The sequence below is a fragment of the Aptenodytes patagonicus genome, chromosome 5 (genome assembly GCF_965638725.1).
Source record: "Aptenodytes patagonicus chromosome 5, bAptPat1.pri.cur, whole genome shotgun sequence".
NCBI lineage: Eukaryota > Metazoa > Chordata > Aves > Sphenisciformes > Spheniscidae > Aptenodytes > Aptenodytes patagonicus.
The window spans coordinates 57849413-57869124 of record NC_134953.1 but is presented as its reverse complement, the minus strand read 5'-3'; the positions used below and the strand labels follow the sequence as shown (position 1 = coordinate 57869124).

Here is a 19712-nt window from a genome sequence, read left to right as displayed (position 1 = left end):
ACAATGTTTTTACCCCAGTTTTACAGAGGTGTACATAGCTATTCAAAGACCAGGCTGTGCAGAGTTGGCCACCTGTTCATACTCTTATAAATGGCAGTAATTCTACAGCTGGTTTTTCAACTATGTGCTATAACCACGCATTAAAAGCGCCTAGTAATTGAGCTGCAATTATTCTGCTCTGTGTGGTCCTGAGCTGCAGCTGGCTGTGGTTTAGCATAGATAGCAGAGTGTATGTCTCTCATGTTATTGCTGTCCTGAGCCTCACTCTGCTCTGGACCTCCAAGAACAACACAGTTCTTTGAAAGTCACTGGCCATCAGCAACCTGAAAACACCCTCGTACCATACCGGGAACACTTTGCCCTGTCTATTCCTGCCGTAAATCACCTAATGTAGTTCCATCCTAAATGTAGTTCCATCCACAGGCTCATCCTCATTAAAGAGAGGCTGGAGCCTGCTCACTGGAGATGCATAAAATCTTGGTGGTGAAGAACATGCACAAACTGAATCTGGTATTTTTGTTTAAAAAAAAGAATAATGTAAGTGTAAAAAAATCTTCCCCTGCACTCATAGAAGATTATTTTAAAGCAGGAAAATACGTTCAGCTGGATTGATATGAACATGGCATTGACCCACCCAGAACTTTTGACTGACTTCTTAGTTTCTCTGTGTACATACTTACAGAATCTGTACTCCAGTGCAAACAACTGCTGCAGCCATTCATGCCAAACCAGTGGCACAAGGTGCACATCTCATAGTACGATCCCAAAGCCAGAGTATAGATGGGAGAATATTAAATTGCTTTATAATTGCATCTTTCTGATGACTGCTTATGTGCTCTAATAGAGGGCATTTTATCTTGTTTCATTTTGTTTTGTTTTTGCAGGCTGGCACAGTCATTTCCACAGCCCCTTGAAGCAAAGCCATTGCTGAGCCAGCGGGAATCTGCTGTGGCGGGGAACCTGCCACAGCGCACTGACAGGCGCCCGTTGAGCGATACCTTCGCTGACAGCTGGAACGACAGCTCACACTACGATAACACAGGGTTCGTTGCGGAGGAGGGCACGGTGGAGAATCCTAGTGCTAACCCCCTCCTGAGCACGAAATCCAGAAGCACATCTGCGCACGGACGCAGGCCGTTGATTAGACAAGACAGGATAGTTGGCATTCCTCTGGAGCTGGAGCAGCCAACGCTCAGAAACACACACGAATCTGAAGTGCCTCCTCCCAATCCTTGGCAAAATTGGACCAGAACCCCTAGTCCTTTTGAAGACAGGACAGCTTTTCCTTCCAAACTGGAAAGCACCCCCACCACCAGCCCTTTGCCTGAGCGGAAAAATCATGTCAAAGAGTCTCCTGAAATGACTAGCACTTTCACTCCAGGAATAGCATGGGAATATCACGATTCAAATGCTAACAGAAGTCTCACAAACGTCTTTTCCCATATCCACTGTCGCCCAGATCCTTCCAAAAGTGTTATTTCAATCAGCAAGAGTACAGAACGGCTTTCTCCAATGATGAGGGATTTAAAAACTAACAAATTTAAGAAGTCACAAAGTATCGATGAGATAGACATTGGTACATACAAAGTGTATAATATACCCTTAGAAAACTATGCATCTGGTAATGATACTGTAGGAACCCACGAGAGGGTGGACAAGCTCCTGGGCCCGGAGCACGGCATGCTGAGCATGTCCCGCAGCCAGTCGGTCCCCATGCTGGACGACGAGCTGCTGACCTACGGCAGCGTCAAGGTGCAGCCTCAGCAGAAGTCATCCGTCACGAAGAAAGTCTACCAGTTCGACCAAAGCTTCAACCCGCAGGGAACAGTGGAAGTCACAGCGGAGAAGAGGCTACCGCCACCTTTCCAGCTCAACCCCGAGTACATTCCCCAGCAGAGTAAAAACCTGCCCCAGGATCTGGTCAGCCCGAGGACCTACCGCGGCTACCCCCCCGTGGAGCACATGTTCTCCTTCTCCCAGCCTTCGGTGAACGAGGAGGCGGTCAGTGCCCCCTTTGCGAGCCAGGGGTCTCGCCCGGGGTTCTTGAGGAGGGCGGATTCGTTGGCCAGCTCCACCGAGATGTCCATGTTCAGGAGAGTCAGTGAGCCCCATGAGCTGCCCCCGAGCGATAGGTATGGCAGGCCTCCGTACCGAGGAGCTGTGGAGCGCCAAAGCAGTATCTCGGTCTCTGAGTCTCAGTTCCTCAAGAGGAATGGCAGGTACGAAGACGAGCATCCTTCCTACCAAGAAGTGAAAGCCCAGACTGGAAGCTTTCCAGTTAAAAACCTTACACAAAGGAGGCCGTTGTCTGCAAGAAGCTACAGTACAGAGAGTTACGGCACATCCCAAACCAGGCCGGTTTCAGCGAGGCCTACAATGGCAGCTCTGCTGGAAAAGATACCGTCGGACTATAACTTGGGTAACTATGGCGACAAGCCTTCCGATAACAGTGATATAAAGACAAGGCCTACCCCTGTGAAGGGAAATGAGAGCTGTGCTAAAATGCCCGCTGACTGGAGACAACAGCTACTTAGACATATAGAAGCTAGAAGGTTAGACAGGGTATGTTTGGCATTTCTCTGCAATTAATGCCTTTAGTTGTGTGTTTTGGTATTTCAAACTATTTGCACGTACAGTGGTAACCACCAGAATTCCCAGTAATGAAATTCTTGCATTGGTGTCAGAGGAACCGGCCCACAAAGGGGTCTGGGGGTGCTCAAAAGCAGCTGGAGCGAGGGGTAAATGAGTGATAAGGAGTCTCTGCACGAGTAACACACCACAGTGCATGTTACTAATGTAGTAACTGCTGCAGCACTGTCTGAAATGATAAAAACCATAAAAATCTCTCATCAACAGATGTGAACGTGCTGCTGAAGTCTACCACTTCAGTAATGATTTCAGAGCTTTAAAAGATGCTGGACACATCTTTGCAGTAAAAGGCAATAAAGAAAAACATCACAGATAAAAAGTAAAATAATGTATTTTAGCTTTCATATCACTGTTAGTGGAGGGGATTTAAAGGTATCTCTTAACTCTGGAAAATATCACTGGATATACACTGCCACTGTTTTTAACAAGGAATATGATTATTACTCCTTTTAGCAGTAGGAAGTTATGCTTATTTACCTTCTATACAAAACAGTACAAGTACTATAGTGCATGATTTCGATAATGATCTTGAGTATTTAATGACCTACTTCATGAATCGGATTTACTTCATAATCTGAAGTGGTTGTGAAAAATTACCATCATCAAATGCATAAGTTAGTTTCAAAATGTGTCCATATACCTATTTTATGCTAGATACTCATGAGTTTGGCGTTAATATATTCATTACCTTCCAGTTGCTCGGATGTGATGCATATTAAAATATCATTAAGGATCAAATGGATAAGCTTTAAAAACTGGCTTGAAGGCTGAAGCTTTTTACTTACTTCAGCTATTTTCCTTGTGTTGTGTAAAGCTGATTGGAAAATACATAATACCTAGGCAAGATAGTGCACCCCAAGTAGAGATGTTTCTGGTGGAAATAAACACTTCCCAGATGATGTTTGTTTCAGAAATACCTTTACACTTAGTTTACAGTGTGTATTTGCTTAAGAAATACTTTATCTCATGGAAAGCTGACACTGGTGATTTTATCTAGTTAAACTGAGTTCATAGTAATCCCTGCAGGTGCCAGCGAGCTAGTTTCTAGTCGTTTGCAACATACGATAAGCAAAGCTCTAAGAAGCTGGGCTGTCTGGTGGAGATTTTGCCGATGAGAACGCCTGGGCACTGTGATGCAGCGGCTGCTCCAGGAGAAGATGCTGCCCATCTGCCCACAGTTGGCGAGATGCCGGTCTGTGCAGGGCCTGTGTACCCGCTGTGCTGGGCCCAACCAAAGCTTGTCCCTTGCGGGCAGCTGCTAGCCAGGGAGCAGTCGCAAAGCTCTAAGATGGTGCAGAGCTGCCTTGTATAGGGTTTCTTCCTCTGCCTTTGGTGCTCTTTTATGCTAGATACATGTTTTCTGGCCCATCCATGGTTGCGCAGGTGTACCAAAATTTGGCCATATTTGCAAAATAAAGACTTGTACCATGTTATAGACTGCAATTTTCAAACTACAGATAACAACATATTTCATCTGCTGTCAGCGTTGAAGTCTTTTATGGTATCCATTTTATGTATAACTAGCAATGTATTTGCTTCCGTGTGACCCAGTGCATGCATCAAGAAGCTATTTATTTCTTGGTACTGTTTGTTTGCTTAAACTAAAACTTTGTGAAATTAACCATATATGTGTGATACTTAATTCAATGAGCATGTGTGTTCATATCCTGTCACGTGGTTGTTTCCTCTACTCAGACCGCTGCTTACAAACACAACACAGTTAGCCTTGGCATGCTGCACTCTGGAGGTTTTTCAGCAATGCATGCCGGCAGAAGCATGACTTTAAACTTGCAGACTAAATCTAAATTTGAAAACCAAATGCTTCAAGAGCTACCTCTACCGAAAGTAAGTATGGGATAGCCAGCATATACCAGCATTACAAAATAAATTAATAATACTCCTTGCTTTTTCCTGGTTTAGCTTTTGCCTATTATTCATGCTTATACTATACACAATCCAAAAAGCAAAGATGATAGTAATACAGTTTTCCTACTCAGTAATCTTGCTTTTTGGATTAAGTAGCTCACATGGCTGTCATTACTGCTTTCTGCTCTCGTGTTACAGACTGATGCGATCATTTTCTCAATGACTTAATCTGTGCACAGAAATGGAGAACGTGTTTTGTTTTGTGACTGTTTGATCTTAGAAAAATTAATGCAGAAATGTTTAATATGCATTTAAATAGGCTTCAAGAGACAGGGACTTCAATATTTGAACATTAATTGGGTATGCTTTAATAGTTGATGAGTTTTGAGTACATGCCTACCACACCTAAACTAATTTTAAACTTTTGTTGAGTAATGCCTATAGAAAGAAAATAATTTTCTCATTTTTTTTACTGTTTATTTCACAGCTATTAATGATATATTGTTGATAAGTACATACATACAAAATCATATACAAACAAATGTTTGATGGGAAAAGCACATATGACAAGCCAGAGAGGGACATTGCTGAAGTATTTTCACAGTATCAGAGAGGAGATGCTGAGACCTTACTCTGCGTCCTGTATGGCCACACTGGAATCACAACAGCAGCCAGTTGCCAGACACTTGCAAGCGGTTGCACTGTTGGGATCGTGTGTAATGGCAGGGGGCTTACTGCAGTGCTAGAAGTGACAAGCATCGTTAAGTGTCGTACTGCATTAGCGTCAGTAGCTGTTGGTACAAATTAGCAACACCTCTGGGAGTAATTAAAGGGTAGCAGAGCACAGATTCAGGCACTGAAATGTGATCATCTGCGCTGTTAATTGCTGGACTGGCCTCAGGTGTGGTTTGGTCCAGGCCAGCTGGCACCCTCCCAGGCAATCCCTGGCTGGGGCTCTGGAGTCAGCACTGGCCAGAAATTCCCAAAGAAGGGTTCCAATGCCCTATTTAAGAGTTTAGATCCAAGCCTATTCAGAAGAGTAAGATAATTTAATGGCAGCAACATGACCACATTGTGCTGGTTGGCTGGAGGACAGGCCTTAGCACTGCTTAGCTTACTAATACAGGCATAGGCATCATACACTGGATTTCCAAGCAAAGCTGTGATAGGTTAACAGCACACAGACGCGCGCATGCACACAAACACACAGATCATTGTCAGGTTTCTCCTGCTGTAACTTACTTTCCATACACTGTTAACTTCATTTACACCTCCCATTCAGCTGTCCCTGGATTTAAACAAGTCCTAATGTTAGTGTGTGCTTCTCTGTTGTTCAGTTGATGACATCTAGGTCAAATCTTAACTGTAGATGTGTGTGTGTTTGGACACAGACAACTTTCCAGTGTCGGTCATACTGTTTCTTTCTCTCAAAGAATTTGTTTGTCTACTTGGGTATATATTAATTCTTGTCACAAGTCCATGAAAGAAGTCCATTTGACATCAACTCTAAATAATGGTACTATTTTTCTACACGCATTTAGGAATAAGGTATTATATATCACTTTAAGAATTTTAGGCTGTAGATGAATATGGATACTAATATATGGATGTTTGAGGAAATTCATGAAACTGTTTAGGGTGACATGTTTTGGGGTGTGGTCTTATGTGAATTATTCTGCTTTATATTTCACCAGCATTTCGTTGCTACATATGCATATAAAATGTGATGCTGAACTGCATGAAAGGGGGTGTATTCTCTTACTGTACTGTTTAGAAAGCAGTGAAAAATTATTATTGAACAAATAACACAAATGTTTAGAATTGTTTAATTTTATTCCTTCGCATGTTCTAAAGAATTTGCATTTCTTAAGGAATCCAGGCCACAGCAGCTTAATTTACCTCTTCTTCTTCCTCTTTCTTGTGGCCTAGATTCAAGAGAGTAATGAGTGAGGTCTGATTGTCCAGTGGAAGATCAGGAAATCAAGTATAGCAATTACTTATTTTGAGAAAGTTTATTACGTTGATTCTACTCCATGTATAAAATGTTTGAACTGCTGCTTTTCATTTTTTACCTAGATTTAATAGATACGTAGTTTGTTTGCAGTCTGTCTGAGCTCTGTAAATGAATAATATTGCAAGTAGATGAATTCATTTTACTGCAGAAAATGAAAAGAAAAACCTGTTATCACAGAATTTTCGTATTTACTGAGCAAGCAGGAAGCACCCTCTATATTTTTTCTTTTTCCATTTTGAGTGCGAAGTCACCTCTGCAGATTAGTCAGTTGCTTATAAAAACGGCACAGCATTGTCTGCAGCGACAAAAGAAACACTTTTCAGAAGAATGCTTTCAATTTTTGGCATCCATCTCACAGTTCTTTTGAAAGTTTATGGCTTGGTGCACTTCATTCTCAGAAGTGTACAGTACCACCTGCCTTTAGGAATAATCAGCATATTCACATGTGTCCCTTAGGAGGAAAAACAGAAGTTCCCTTAGGAAGCTGCCTCACTAATCCCCTCTGTCTCTGCATGGTGAGGGCACATAGCATGTTCTATAAATTCATCTCACAGGGAGGTGAGCAGATTTCCAGCACAGCCTTGGGCACCTCAGTCTGTGGGTGACTCTCAAGGGATGACTCACGTCACAAAGATGATGGCCTTTCTTTTTCATTGTTTTTTACTACTACTCAGAGCAGAATTTTTTGCAATTGTACTTTTTCATTTTACAACTTATTTGCTGCCCTGGTCTCAGATGATGTACCCCCTGTTTGGATGAGGGTTACGTGGGGATATGCAGCAAACAGGGCAGAGTGGCTGATTCATGAGTGTACGTAGGTACAAAGAGCCCTACCTGGGCCCAAACTGGGATCCAAATTCTGGTCTGTGGACAAACAGGCCTCAATGTGTCCTGGTCTGGGAAGCCTTGGGCAGGGACTAACCCCCGGCAGCGTGTTCAGGCAGGCTGCTCACAGTCCTGGACGCCTGTCCAGACACAAAGGTTTAGCTGCGTGCGAGGGACTTAGAGCCATATCGTCAGGTTTCATGCATGTCTGTATGCCAGCATACAGCTCTGGGCCCAAATTTGCCAGCGTTCGAGAGTGTTGTGCTATCTGAGAGAGCAGCAGCACTGCTGCATCAGGCACTGGGACCAGTGTCTGTTGATCTGTGAGGGATAACCTATGGAAAAAGTGCTGAGGTTGGTCTCATTTTTCCGTATTTAATGTGTGTAAAGAAAGCTCTACAGCGAGGTCTTGTAGTTTCAACAGGGGACATGTTTTTCTAGTGTTTTTTAATACAAGGAAAATCACATCTTTCCTGATTTTTCCGGAAGACTTCTTGAATGATGAGAGAATTATAATGAAAGTTTTCTTTGATTTTAAATAATTAGGGTTGAATTTTTTTACTTAACCTCAGAGGAATGTGATTTAAATCACAATTTATTTCTATTTACTTTTAAAGGATTTTTAAGCTTGCATAAAAAAAGTTCTTAATTGACCAGTTACCAGCTTTAATATTTCAAAGCAACAGTTTCATTTGTTCTTCAGTCATCTAAAGAAGTGTTTCGTGATTTTTTTTAATCTAAGCTGAAGAAGAAATTGCTTGAATGACAGAGGGGAAGAATAGACTTTTTTTTTTTTTTCTTTGCAGATTACCATTAATCAGAACTGAATAAGCAGTTAACTGAATAAGCACTACATAATGCTAAGTGCTGTCAGTGGTAGTACAATGTCAGCATTTTGGAAAGCCTGACACAAAAAGCCATACCCATGTTAGCAAAATTTCCAGCTATGGTAAAGAAATACAGAGAGATAACAGAAAATCAGGATGGGACACGTCCTCAAAAGTACTGAAAACAGGAATAAAATAACCAGGGGAAAAAGTGACAAAGAAGAAACATGTATAAAAGGAGAGAAAAGTGGAAAATAATAACAAAAGTATCAAGCTCATTTAGGAAACTTTAAATGCATGTTATGTCCATTCATATTCAGGAAAGCATTTAATTACTGGTTAATATTGTACATATGATATCCTGTTAACTTAGAACTAAACCGGCCATAGCCTAGAGAGAAGTCTGTGAGAAGCACACCACACACAGTGATACACAGAGCATAGCGCGAGGTAAGAGTAGTCACAAGTTCAATATTGCCATTAAGGAAGATTTTCTGAAGAAAATATAAGCATATAATTTATCTTGGTGGCAAATACTTAATAAAAAAGTTTTTGATGCTTGAATGCCCAGTAAGAAAGTTCTAACTCAAATGATTAATGGCAGACTGCATGTTTAAATATGGAACTTTGCCAAAATTTGTTTCTCTGAAAATAATGAGTTACGTTAAATTAATTTTTTGTTTTCTCTCATCATTCATTATTCTCATTATTTCTCTTATGTATCTTTCAAGATCTCCTACTTGCAGAGCCCGACAGCAATATGATTACATGTTAACAAAATACTGTAAAAATTTAAGAGGATTTCCATTTTAGCAATAGCGTGTTGCAGTTTAACTGGGTTGATTACTGAAATAAATACGAAGAGAGAATTTTCTGTCATGGTGTGTCCAGTGACTAAAGGCTGCCCCTACCGTTTCTGCAACAGACCCCATCGCAGCAGAGCAGCATTCTGGACAACGGGCAGGAGGAGGTGTCTGTGAGCAGCCAGTGGAACCCCTACCCGCTGGGGCGGCGGGACGTGCCGCCAGACACCGTCACAAAGAAGGTAAGCTGCACGAGCAAAGCTACTGACATAGCTATGGTTGTCTTCTTTTCCCAGCGAATCACTGGAAGGAGGAGAACAGGTTAATGAGGACAGGCTTGGGAAACATGTTTTTGTTTCAAAGTTTAAAGCACTAATCATTAGGAATTAAGGATGGTGTTTTCATGCCTGCTACCTGTTTTTGTATTTATTTATGCAGATGCTAGTAGTTACATCTGTAGTGTGTGAAATGGGCACAGTGGGCTTGACAGGTGTATTCCTGCATGTATGAGACAGCCGTCGGCTCCCTCTTGTCCTGAAAAGTCTTCATTCAAATTTTTCATTTCAATTACATTCTTCAGTTCACGACAAAAATAAATGTGTTGAGATGGAGGCCAGCCCAGTGTCTGGACAGTCACAGACATTTTGGCAGAGACATCCTAGGCACTCATCATTTGCTGATAAACTCACTAGAAAGGAGTCTAATTTCTAGTACCTTGTGGCGGTAGATATTAAATTCCCATGCTTGGATCTGGCCTGTTTCTATGAAAACACTGGCTGCTCTCTCCCAGCCCTAACTTGGCTCTGTTCATCGACTGAGAAACTGCCATTTTTTGATACTCCGATCATAAAGCTGGAGAATAAAGGATCTCGACAAACTAAACTGTTTGCAATCAGTTTTAGAAGGTGGAGCTGCATATGTAAGCAGTGATAATTACATTGATTGTTATCTGTATGGAGATCAGTCCTGCTCATTCCTGAAGTAAAGACTTATGAGTGAATAAAACTGGTGTGAAAGTCATAATGTGCACACTGGTAACTTCTGTAGCATAATTAACTGTCAGCACTGATGAGGCAAGTATCTCCCTACTGGCTTCACATCTCTTTATCCAAGACAGTTTCAGAAGCAGTAGCCCTTGCCCTCATACAAAAGTAGCGACAAGAGATACACATGTACAAGAGAATTGCTTGAAGATGGGAGACGAAAGCCATTGCACCTAGAGCAGCCCAGAGACTCCTTCCCAGGCACAGGAGGGTGAGGAGGAGGGCACCCTGGCATTGTGTGATGGAGTTGGCTCTGACAGCCAAGTTATTCGAAGGGTTTCTTTGTCCTCTGATATGCAAGAAATTAGGATAAGAAATTTAAGAGGAGTCACTGCTTATCTTCACTGGCATATTGGGATAAAACCTGCGTTAATCCATTCATACAGTCTAACACAGCCTGTGTCTTACATTTGTGCATCATCACCGTTACTGTAATAAGAAACTGCAGATTCTGTTTCATTCTGAATAGTTCAGTATCTCGCTGCTCAGATGTGGTAAGTACAAACATTGCATAACTGTACTGAAATCTGCTTAACTCAGTGGAGCAACCCATTGTTACATCCGTTGTCAGCTACTTTAATTATACTGCAAATATTGGACACTGAGCTGAAAATAATTAACTTTTGTGGTGGACGTTAAATAAAGTAAAGAATAGAAACAAAATTGGGGAAGCAGTCTGCATAATAGAGATTTTTTTTTCTGCAGAATAAATAATTCCCGTTTCCAAGAAAGGCAGCTTATCCACCTCCAGCAAGAGCCACAGCGTGAATACACAAGAAGTAGTGATATGATGTCTTCAAAGTCTATTAACAGGAGTGAGAAAATGAATTCTGAAAATTTTTTACCCACCGTCCTCAGGAGGTGGTTTGCAATGTGCTGTTATGACAACACTAGTCTCTTCTCCATTGAAAGTGACCTCGAGTGTCTTGGTTTCCCAGCATTTGGGGATTAAAATACAGCAATTATTTGAAGTCAGACTCAGAAAATCTTCTATAGAATTAAACTTCGACATTACAAACAATTAAATGATGTAAATATAAACTGTAGTGTATGTTTTGTTTTTCCACTAACATAATAGTACTAGTGTGAATAGGCTCCTGCAGAGCAGAGTCACTGCATGGTAGAGCCATACTTGGGAAATCACTGGAAGAAGAGTTGGGACTTGTTCTTCCAAGGGGAAGAGCGTGTACTATAGACGGATGGACTGTGTACTGTAGTACATATATAGACACATTATCCTCACATAGAAGGCTACTATATGTGTAGTGGTGGCTATTTATGTATGTTAGGTAGGGTGGGAATACTACACAGTAATCACTACATAATTACGTGGTTGTTTCTGTCCTTTTTGCTGTTCAGAATGCAGATTAAATGCTAATTTTATTTTAAATATGATAATTTATGCGATCATTCCATAATTTATGGGCTATTTCTCTTATGGAAAAGTTGGATATTTTAATCTTCAAATTGAATAATCCACTGATTTATTAAAAGACTACAGTATTTATGCTTCCTGGAAGACAACTTTTTCTGTCATGTCAACAAGTCAGCTACATGGCTGATTAAATCAGTTGTATTCTGAGTTAGCTGCTCCTCCATAAAAAGGGAAGGGGTAGAAGTGTGGCAGGGCATCACCAAAAGGGAACCTGGAAATCACTCCTTATGAAAAAGAGAGGTTGAAGAGTGAGAAGGAAGGTGGAAAATGAACAGAGATCAGGCTGGCCAACCTGGGTGCAGGGTGACGACCCTCTAAGAGGATGAGCTACACAGATTTGGGGATGCGTAGGACTGTGTTAGTTGGCCTCTTCTGCTGCAGGATCGCAGCAGCCCACATGAAGGGTGAAGCCATGCAAACTCTCGGAGATCCCTGCATGGGCTGTAATGGTCTCGGTGGATGTGGAAGGAGCATATGCAATGGAACTGGAGCAAGGCAGCTACCTCAAAACTGGGACATACAAAAGTGTCCGAGTCACCATTTCTCTCCCTTTCTGACTTGGGAGTATTTCTGTTAGCCACAACTGAGAGGCTGGAGGCTCTTTCTGTTTCATTTCCAGCATCTGCTGTTCAATCCAGAGGTCTTTTAACCTGATAAAGAAGATTGGAAGTTTTTCAGTGAAGAAGCACAATTTTTTTTTGTATTTGAAGTAGACATCTTCCTCTGAGGCAGACAATGCACTTGCTGTGGACTGCTGTGGTGGATATGGGATTATATCTGGGGCAAATAGCAGAATTTATGAGATTCTGCTTTTTTTGGATCTTGTTGTGATGACTATCTGACACAACATGAAGTAGAGAACCATGCTGCACACGGTCACCTGCTCGCCTTGTATCTCCACAGTGCAGGGTGACATGGATTCAGCAATCCACTGCGGGCACAGCTTGTTGCTGCGAGGGAGTTAATAAATAGCTAAAAAGTCTGTCTTGAGCATTTTCCTTCTCTTCTGATCTTGGCTGAATTGAAGATCTCTCTGACTTGTAAACTGGGATGTTTGCAGTACAGACTGACTTCACCAGGCTATTCTTGGAGTAAGTTTGTCAATGTCTATTAAGCACTTTCATGTCCACAGGTGAGCTGTTTTTTAAGAAGAGTTTGGGGATTGAAGATTTGGGCACAAGGAGTAAGAGATTTCTCTGTCATTACGTACTTTGAGACTATCCCTCTTATACTAAAATAAAGAACTGACAGACATGTACTCTGCCTACTCCTTTTCTTCAAATGTAGTCAGCAAAAAAATACGACAGAGCAGATCAGTTTTGCTCGCAGTCACTGCGTGTCTTGCTGGGATTCTGTGTTCAGTGACACAAGTAGCTCCAACTGCATCTGTATTAATGATGTGTTCTGCAGACAAATCTTGGAGATCCATTAACATGTATTTTTGCTGTGGCAACAAGCAATTAATTCTAATGCCCTGGCTGCTATAACTTCTGAGGCCAGATGATTGGCCAACGGGTAAGAAATGTTTTGATCTTTTGCTGTATTAAATTTAATCTTGCCTAAAATATAGTCTCACAATTGGTGACTCTTCCAGCAGGATCATAAAGGTTCAGTAGTACTGAGGATTAGACCTTCATGATGAGACGTGGTTGTGGTGTTGGCTGGTGTAAACTTAATGTGAAACATTGTTCAAGTAGGTCTGTTTTGTCTGTAGAGTCTTGCAGATAATTGAGACATGCAGTCGTAATGCTCTTTAACGTTCAGGCTGTTCAAATAATAGCGCTGGTTGATGGGTACATATGATCTGAAAACTCTCAGTAGCAACGGTGTGGTATTTCATGGAGGTAATAATATTTGATCATACAACGGAGCATGAATTTTGCTCCTTCCCTTATGGCTAAGTTCATGTGATTATTTATAAGCAACAACATCTGAATCCTGTAAATATGAAAAGTATAAAATTGTCTCAACTGAATTTATTTTGCAAAGATTTGTCTCAAATATTTATGTAATCCATGTGTCTAAATAGAGACTGTGTATTGAAGAGTAAGCAAGTATGCAACTTTACCATGCCAAGAACAGAATACAGAAAGCAAACCTCACCTGTTAGATCACAGCTGCAAACGTGAAAGGCAATGGGGATGGAGGGGATGATAGCAGTCATCCATTTTTTTCTGAAAATATCAAAAGGGCAAGTCAATGTAAATGCAGTATTTCACTTATATTTAGAAAATATTAGAGCTTCAAATCCGTAGATATTATCATAGAAATTTGATAATTTGATTAGTTACATATTGTAAAAGCCACATTTGTTCCTAGGACAAGGCATAGAATTTAATTGATATATGCTTTCCATACACAATGCACAATACTGGCCAAGATCTGTATTTGTGGTATAAATCTTACTCCAAACTATCCACAGAAAAAATGCATTCCAGTATCTTCAGAGTGTGCTGCGATGAATAATCCACCCTACTTCAATTTATTAAATATTTTCAGTTCACAAAACATTCTGAGCAGAAGCATATATCATGGCATGAGGAAAAAAATATTTTCTGTTTATAAAACATTCTGCATACGGCTAATTTCCCTTAAACCTCCTAGGGTCACTAAATGCAATGGCCATATCCTTGCTGCTTTTAATCATGGTTGTTTCCAACTGTGGTCAAAAGGCAAACCTCTGATATGATTTAAGAGGTTTGCTTTTACTTGACTCTGTAAGTTGTAATAATTGCTTCTTTTCAGCTTCCTGAATTTCTGGCCTAACGGGTTACGTTACCCACAGGCAGGTAGCCATATCCAGACTTTAATGGGATCACAAAGCCTACAGCATCGGAGCCGTGAGCAGCAGTATGAAGGAAACATGAACAAAGTCACCATTCAGCAGTTTCAGCCACCGCTGCCTATTCAGATTCCCTCTTCGCAGAGCTCTCGAGCACCTCAGACAGGGCGATGTTTAATCCAAACCAAGGGTCAGAGAAGTACAGATGCGTATCAGGAGCAGGTAAGAAAATGTGTCTATAAAATAAGAGTTTGACAAAAACTTTCTGTTTTTTTTCTGCCTTGTATACAGCAGGAAAAGGGAGCCTAGGGCAATAACAGCGGGCAACTGAGCCAGACAGCATGGGGGAGCATGGCTGAGCTGGAGGCAGGCGAGCAGGTCTGTCCTCTTCCCCAGCACCAGGGACTGATACCATTTTTTTCTTGGATTGACCAAGCAACACAATTTGGCCCTGAAGTTCCTGAACAGAGCTGACATCACTGAGTCATACCAAATTCATTTGCAATTTCTGCCAATTCCCCAGTGACCTAGTTAAGTGCTAACAGTGCAGCATACTTGGCAAGACGCTGTTCTTCTCAGGTTTGTACTGGCTGCTCCAGTTCAGCCCTACAAAGGGCCAGCTGTAGCTCCAGTGCCCCCAGTCTAACAAAATGGGTGCTGATGAGTTTCTTCATTAAGTGGTCCTCTCCCCATTATATTTGGCCTTAATGATTGCGATAACTGTTTGAGGCACCTGACTTGCAGAATAAGGTTCAGAATCATTAGTGAACCTTTCTCTTGTGTAAAGCGTTAGACGATCCACGCAAGTAGCTGCCTGTATTAAGTCCCTGAGTATAGCATTGAGATTCAGAAGCAATTGCTTGTGTGGCTCGAGTACATGCTCAGACTGGCTCAATGAGTAGTCATTAAGCTACACTGAAGTAATTTTTATTTTATATTCAATTACCCAATGCCATTTACAGTCATCCTGATGAAAAGCTAAGATTCAGCACTATTTCCTGGAGTAAGGCACTTGTAAAAGTGGTTGGTGCTCAGTGCAGGCTACTGGGGCTGTGGCCTTGATACTGACAATGGTCTGAAGATCTCTGAGCTTCAGAGTACTTATTCCTTGGGTTTGTCCCACGCATAGCACCTGAGGATGCTGCACGTGTGACAACTTCTGGAAAAATAAAAGTGCACACGATGAAGCCTCACTGACAGATTTATCCCAATGTTTAAGTGAAAAATTTGGCCAGTGTGAACTGCTCTTTCACAAATCTAAAGGGTTTTTTTTCTCTTTGAAAATAAAATGTTAAAATATATGCAACAATACATGCAGCACTGTGAATATTATGGTATCTTTGCAGCATGCTAAAATAATGAAAATACTTTCAGTTTATAACAATATTCTACTGACTTTTACTGTATTGTGCAATACAGCTTTTGAGAGGGTCAACTCGTCTCGAAAAGGGATATGTAAGAAGAAGATGCCATTGTTTAGATAGGCTTTAACATCGGCATTGACTTATCTTGCCATATCTTTTTAACCTAGTTTTGTGTGAGAATAGAGAAGAATCCTGGCCTTGGTTTTAGTATCAGTGGTGGAATAAGTGGACAAGGAAATCCATTCAAACCTTCTGATAAGGTAAGTTATAAATTTCTCTCTAAATGGTCCTTATTTTAGAGTGCTATATAGTGGAGACATAGATAACATGAGTGAAATTTTTATGCGCTTCTGTTGTGATAATTGAAAGAATTTTTCCCATACTTGGCTTTTTTTTGTTAGGGGAATGTTGTTTGCTTTATTTTTCTGGTTAATGAAGATAAGAGAATCAAAACAGAAAACATGTGGGTGTCTGCCTTATATTCCATGTATAAGATAATTTTTGAGATTGTTTTCTGGAGAATCGTCTCTCTCACTTTTTTCTTTTAAGAGTCAATATAAGCCCTGATTCAACTTCCACTAAAGTCATCAGAGGGAATACTAAACCAGTAATAGCATCACTAGGTAGCTGAAATGCCAGGGTTTATAGCAACTGTATCAAATAAAATCAGCCTGGCCTGCAAACTGGTCTGGAGGCCAGCGGTGCCTTACAAACACCATGGCAAGCAGTTTTCTGTTCTGTAATGCTAATTAAAAATTACACCATTATGGCCCATGGTGGTCTTGGAGACTCAGTATTCATTCTAGGAATTGCACATTTAAGAGGTTGATAAATCTCTTTACAGTAAAAGGAAGCCTAGTAAAAATACAACATCTGGTGATTATCAGCTACACAGGGCTTTAGGATTAGGAAATGGACTCCTAGACCTGTGAATTCATCTGTTCTGTGCGGTAAAACTGACTGGAACTTGTTGAAAAACAAGTACTATGGGTACCTTTGAGTTACACATATTGTTAACATTTATATTCTTTGATAATACTGGCTTCAGTTCTAAGAGGCAGTCATAACTTCCATAAATATTGAGAATGTTTGGCAAATGATGAAATTAAAACTATCTTTTAATCTCTTCTCAAAGATTTGAGATCTGCGTGCAAATTAAAAAACTAATTTCCCCACCACTCTGAATTACAACAGAAAGCTAATTGGAAATGTTAAATACGCTTGGGAATATCAACCTAACACAAGCTTAATTCCTTTAAATTTTCTTATTGATAATCCCTGTTTTGAACTTCAAGAATAGTTCCATTTAATGTACATAAGCATTGGGCATTTTAACGAGTATCCCTTAAAGCATACTCATTTGTGGTGTCCTTCTTTGAGGACACCACACGCAGGAATTATACTTTATAACATCATGGTCTTTTTTCCCCACAGTTTAATGTATGATATTAGAATTAAGCTGTACTTCCATTGTCTAACACTTGCCTGAAATTATTAAAGAAGAATCTATATCCCAGTATGAATGTGTCTACACCAGTAATACATGCAGTGCAATAACAGCTGTAGATAGACTTAGTTTTACCAATAACAGAAATGCAAAATTGTCTACTAAGGGAGTGATAGGGTGGTTATATTGAAGGAATTAATAGTTCAAAGGTTTTTTATGTGTTGTTACTCTGAAACATTGCTTCCCACACCGTTAAATCAGATTTATCATGTTTTACATATCACAAAAGCGGTAAGAGAGCGATATTGTCTGTCATCATACATGCCAGTCATTTGTGATGGTTTTAAGTCACGCATATGGTACTATTCTGTCTATAAGATGAAATCGGTGGGGATGGCAGCGAGCACTCTTCTGCATAGTAATATACCCTTGTCCTGACATGCTGACGGTACTGTGGTGAGAGGAAAGGACAGGAAAAGCAGCAGAAAGCACAGAAGCAATCAATCATTTTGAATGGCAGGCTTGTGTCACAAGTTAATGGCACGTGAATGAAATATAAGCAGCCCATCACTCTGCTCTCGAGGAGCTCAGGTTTTTACAAGGTTAACAGAAATACCAGTGCTCCAGAAGGCTATAAAATCCCTCAAGGACGCACATGATTTGCATGATGATACCAAGCAGGGAATTTCCCTGGTAGCCATGTAAATGGCTAAAATTTAGCCTATGCTCAGTTTTAGACTCTGCTTAAAGGTATTCACCCTTGGCAGCAGGGTAAGCACAGCAGAGAAAGTGAGACTAAGGGTACAGAAGTACAGAACTGCATGAGCTGTACGGGAAATATTTCAAATGTGTTCATCATCTAGGAACTCAATCTTTGATTTTGGGTCTTATTACTGTATTTTACTGAAATTCTGACAACAAATCTAAAAATATCCTTTATTACTTCATAATTTCTCCCCTTTCAAAGTGGTTCACTCCTCAGACACTGGATTAAGTGACAGTCCTACAGACCATTGTACTGAATATCTCAAGGGCTGAATATGAAGACTGCTTTTTAGAAATTGTTTTAAACTTTTTTTTCCTAGAGGAAGTAAACGAAGATTACTGTATAGATTATGATACGCATTATTATAATAAATTAATGCTTGCTTCATTTAAATTATCCTCCTGATAACCCTGTTACTCTTGCCCTATTCAAATTGGACATTATTTCGTGACATGGAACCTTAGTTTCAAATGACCCACAATTTCTATTTATATCAGGCAATAACTAGCTGAAGGTCATGGAGAGCTGCTACAAACCTGTACTACTGTTTGATTACAAACAGATTAAAAAAAAGAGTTTAGTATTTAGACCAATGCCAGAGTATATAAAGCCCCCAGACACCTGTTAGGTGTCTCCCAGTTAGGGAGACACCTGTTTTTTGGGAACTAGATCTTGGTGATAGCATCCTAACCTCTGTTACTTCTGACTTATAGGGTATCTTTGTTACTAGGGTTCAGCCTGACGGACCAGCATCCAGCCTGCTCCAGCCTGGCGATAAGATCCTCCAGGTATGGATGGATTTAACTGCTTTGTAACTGAACTCAGTCTTTGCATCTTACAAGTACAATGATACTGTTTTCAGTAGAAGTTAACTGCTAGTTTTGTTATCATGATACTTTAATATTGATTTAGAACAGAGTGTTATTGCAGTACTTTTGAAAGAAGGAAGGAATAAAGGCATTTGAAAACAAACCGGGGATGTGGAAAAGAGGCACTGGGGTGTGCTGTCTGACAACCCCCCTGCCACTAGTGGGGAGCTGAATTAAACCCAGGGAGCACACTGAGAGCAGAGGGAGCGTAGCACAGCAAGGAGCCAGACTGTCCTTCATTTTGCCTGGCAGTTTCTGCTCCCCAGGGATACTGAATAAGGCACACTGATGCCAGCACCAGCCTTCTGGGAGAGAATGGCACTGCAGGAAAGGGTTAATGCTTACAGTCTGTCACAGGAATGATCCAGGTGACACAATTTAAACTCTAAAATAAAAATAATCCTTACATCATACCCAGCTTTTCCACACTAACAGCACAAGAAGGTACAGGGAGAAAGGAGCTTTACAAGCAGTTTCACAAGCATAAGTATATGACAAAGCAAGACGTTTATAATTTTCACCTTTGCAGCTCATGTGACACTGGTGTAAGGAGCTATATAGTCACATTTTTTGACAGAATTGTAACTGGCAATATTTTTGGCTCTCTTTTGCTGCCTCAGCATTTTTTAATGCACTTGCATGAAAAACAGCCGCTACTGGATCCGCTACTGGATCCACTACTGGATCATGGACGCATCCGCATAACTTACAGAGAAATCTCAGCTTTTTGTTTTCCTTTTCATTTCTGTAATAAATATTTTCTGTATCCAGTGAACTTTTTACATAGAAAGACAGGCTATGCCTGAACATACCTTTCAAAAATTCCTCATTCACAGAAAATAACGGCTGTCCATGTAGAAAAGGGTTTTCTACCATGTCCTCCAAGGTTGTTTCTTTTTTTTGTTAAGCCTGGAAAATGTGTTACCACTGGCAGCAAATAGTATTACTCTGACAAAAGGAAGAGAGTCGTCATAGTTGTCTGAAAGGCTTATAACAGTTTTTAAAGCCGGTCACACTGATCA

At 40.7% G+C, this 19712-nt stretch overlaps 1 protein-coding gene across 4 annotated transcripts in view; it reads left to right on the top strand.

The window, feature by feature from the left end:
• LRRC7 (leucine rich repeat containing 7) overlaps nucleotides 1-19712 on the top strand; it is a 190520-nt gene that overhangs the window by 158939 nt on the left and 11869 nt on the right. For 2 of the 4 annotated variants that reach the window (XM_076339954.1, XM_076339955.1), the window contains 6 exons: nucleotides 885-2562; nucleotides 4345-4494; nucleotides 9107-9226; nucleotides 14248-14466; nucleotides 15776-15868; nucleotides 18535-18609. In XM_076339954.1, the coding sequence (XP_076196069.1) occupies nucleotides 885-2562; nucleotides 4345-4494; nucleotides 9107-9226; nucleotides 14248-14466; nucleotides 15776-15868; nucleotides 18535-18609 (2335 nt within the window). The remainder of the gene's footprint in view (nucleotides 1-884; nucleotides 2563-4344; nucleotides 4495-9106; nucleotides 9227-14247; nucleotides 14467-15775; nucleotides 15869-18534; nucleotides 18610-19712) is intronic. The other 2 variants (XM_076339950.1, XM_076339951.1) reach the window with 1 other exon arrangement.